General features: G+C 46.5%; 1 protein-coding gene across 1 annotated transcript; it reads left to right on the forward strand.

Annotated features, from left to right (window-relative positions):
• Positions 1-255: 255 nt before the first annotated feature.
• Positions 256-1369, forward strand: LOC121918729 (ankyrin repeat domain-containing protein 39-like; the record flags this gene model as incomplete). Its single annotated transcript, XM_042444735.1, has 3 exons — positions 256-422; positions 992-1095; positions 1236-1369. Coding segments are annotated over exons 1-3 (374 nt in total), but the record flags the coding sequence as incomplete, so codon positions are not given.
• Positions 1370-1375: the final 6 nt, after the last annotated feature.

Here is a 1375-nt window from a genome sequence, read left to right on the forward strand (position 1 = left end):
CCCCCATAAAAACACAATAGAATAACTTTTGCAGAGCTGCTGATGTCCAGCTTCCTCCCAGCCTTACCCTTCATCAGTGGCTGGATGCTCAACAGGGAAATGGTACAGTAAGTGGGAATGAGCCCTGGGTTGCATATGGTGGCATCAGATTATAGCAGTATTCTTCTTCCAGTGGCTAAAATATGATTTCCACTTGCTTTTCTGGAAATGTGTCGCTCTATATAACACAGCCTGTGTCTTCCCCATTGCAGGGTCCGTAGCCGTTCCTCACGGATGTAGCATTTTGATGAGGATGAAACCCCAAGGAGAGTGGTCAAGGATGGCTTCGTCCCCAGAGCATGGCAAGGATGGCTCTTGCTGCTCCCATCAGATGGCAGTGCCAAGCGTCCACCAGACTCTGGATGAGATGGATTTCGAGAGAGGTATAGAGGCTTTCTGGAGTGGTTCTCTTGCGGGTGTGTTCAGAGCGGAGAGAAGGACAAGGAAACTACGGTTGCGTCTACACTGCAGAATTAGTGTAGTTTGACACCATTTTCATTGTCATGGTTCCAACCTATGAAATCCTTGGATTTGTAGTTTGTTGTGGCACCATTTAGAGAAGGCTAAATGTCTCTCCAAACTACAAACCCCAGAATTCCATAGCATTGAGCCATGGCAGTTAAAGCGGTGTCAAACTGTATTAATTCTGCAGTGTAGACACAGCCTTAGAGAAGGCTTTATTTGAGAAGTGGGTGTTCCTTTTGCATATGAGTGAAAGGAAATGACTCTTTTCAGATGGAATAGCTGCTAATGTAGTTTTTAGAGGTATTTGTTCTCTGATAATATTTTTTTCTGATGCCTAGTTCATTTAGAGAGCACAGCTTTTTGGATGATGGGTGGATTAAGCATTGCAGCTCTGTTTTTAAGGAGCTAATTGCCTACTCCAGATCCTTGGAATGGGATTAATCAGGAAATTGATTAAAAAATAAATAAAGCATTCTTTTTTGTCTAGGGATTTGGTGTGCTGCTTTGAACGGAGACCTTGAGAAGGTCAAAAGGCACATCCTGAATCATGGTAACCCCAGTGAGCCGGATGCCTTTGGATACACTGCTTTGGTATGTGCATCCAAGAGCCCAGTGTGAAGGGTGTCGAAAGGTGCAAACCTAGGGGGATAGGTTGGCCACTATGGTCTCTTTGGTCTGATTTGGCCAATCCCAGCACTGTGCTCCTAAACATCGCATTTTCTGCCTTCCAGCACTATGCCAGCCGCCATGGGCATTACGACGTCTGCCATTTCCTCCTGGAGAGAGGAGCCCTCTGCAATGCCCAGACCCATGGCGGAGCCACCCCACTCCACCGAGCCGCTTACTGTGGCCACACAGACATAGCTGAACT

This window comes from Sceloporus undulatus, unplaced genomic scaffold (assembly GCF_019175285.1).
Source record: "Sceloporus undulatus isolate JIND9_A2432 ecotype Alabama unplaced genomic scaffold, SceUnd_v1.1 scaffold_28432, whole genome shotgun sequence".
Taxonomy (NCBI): domain Eukaryota; kingdom Metazoa; phylum Chordata; class Lepidosauria; order Squamata; family Phrynosomatidae; genus Sceloporus; species Sceloporus undulatus.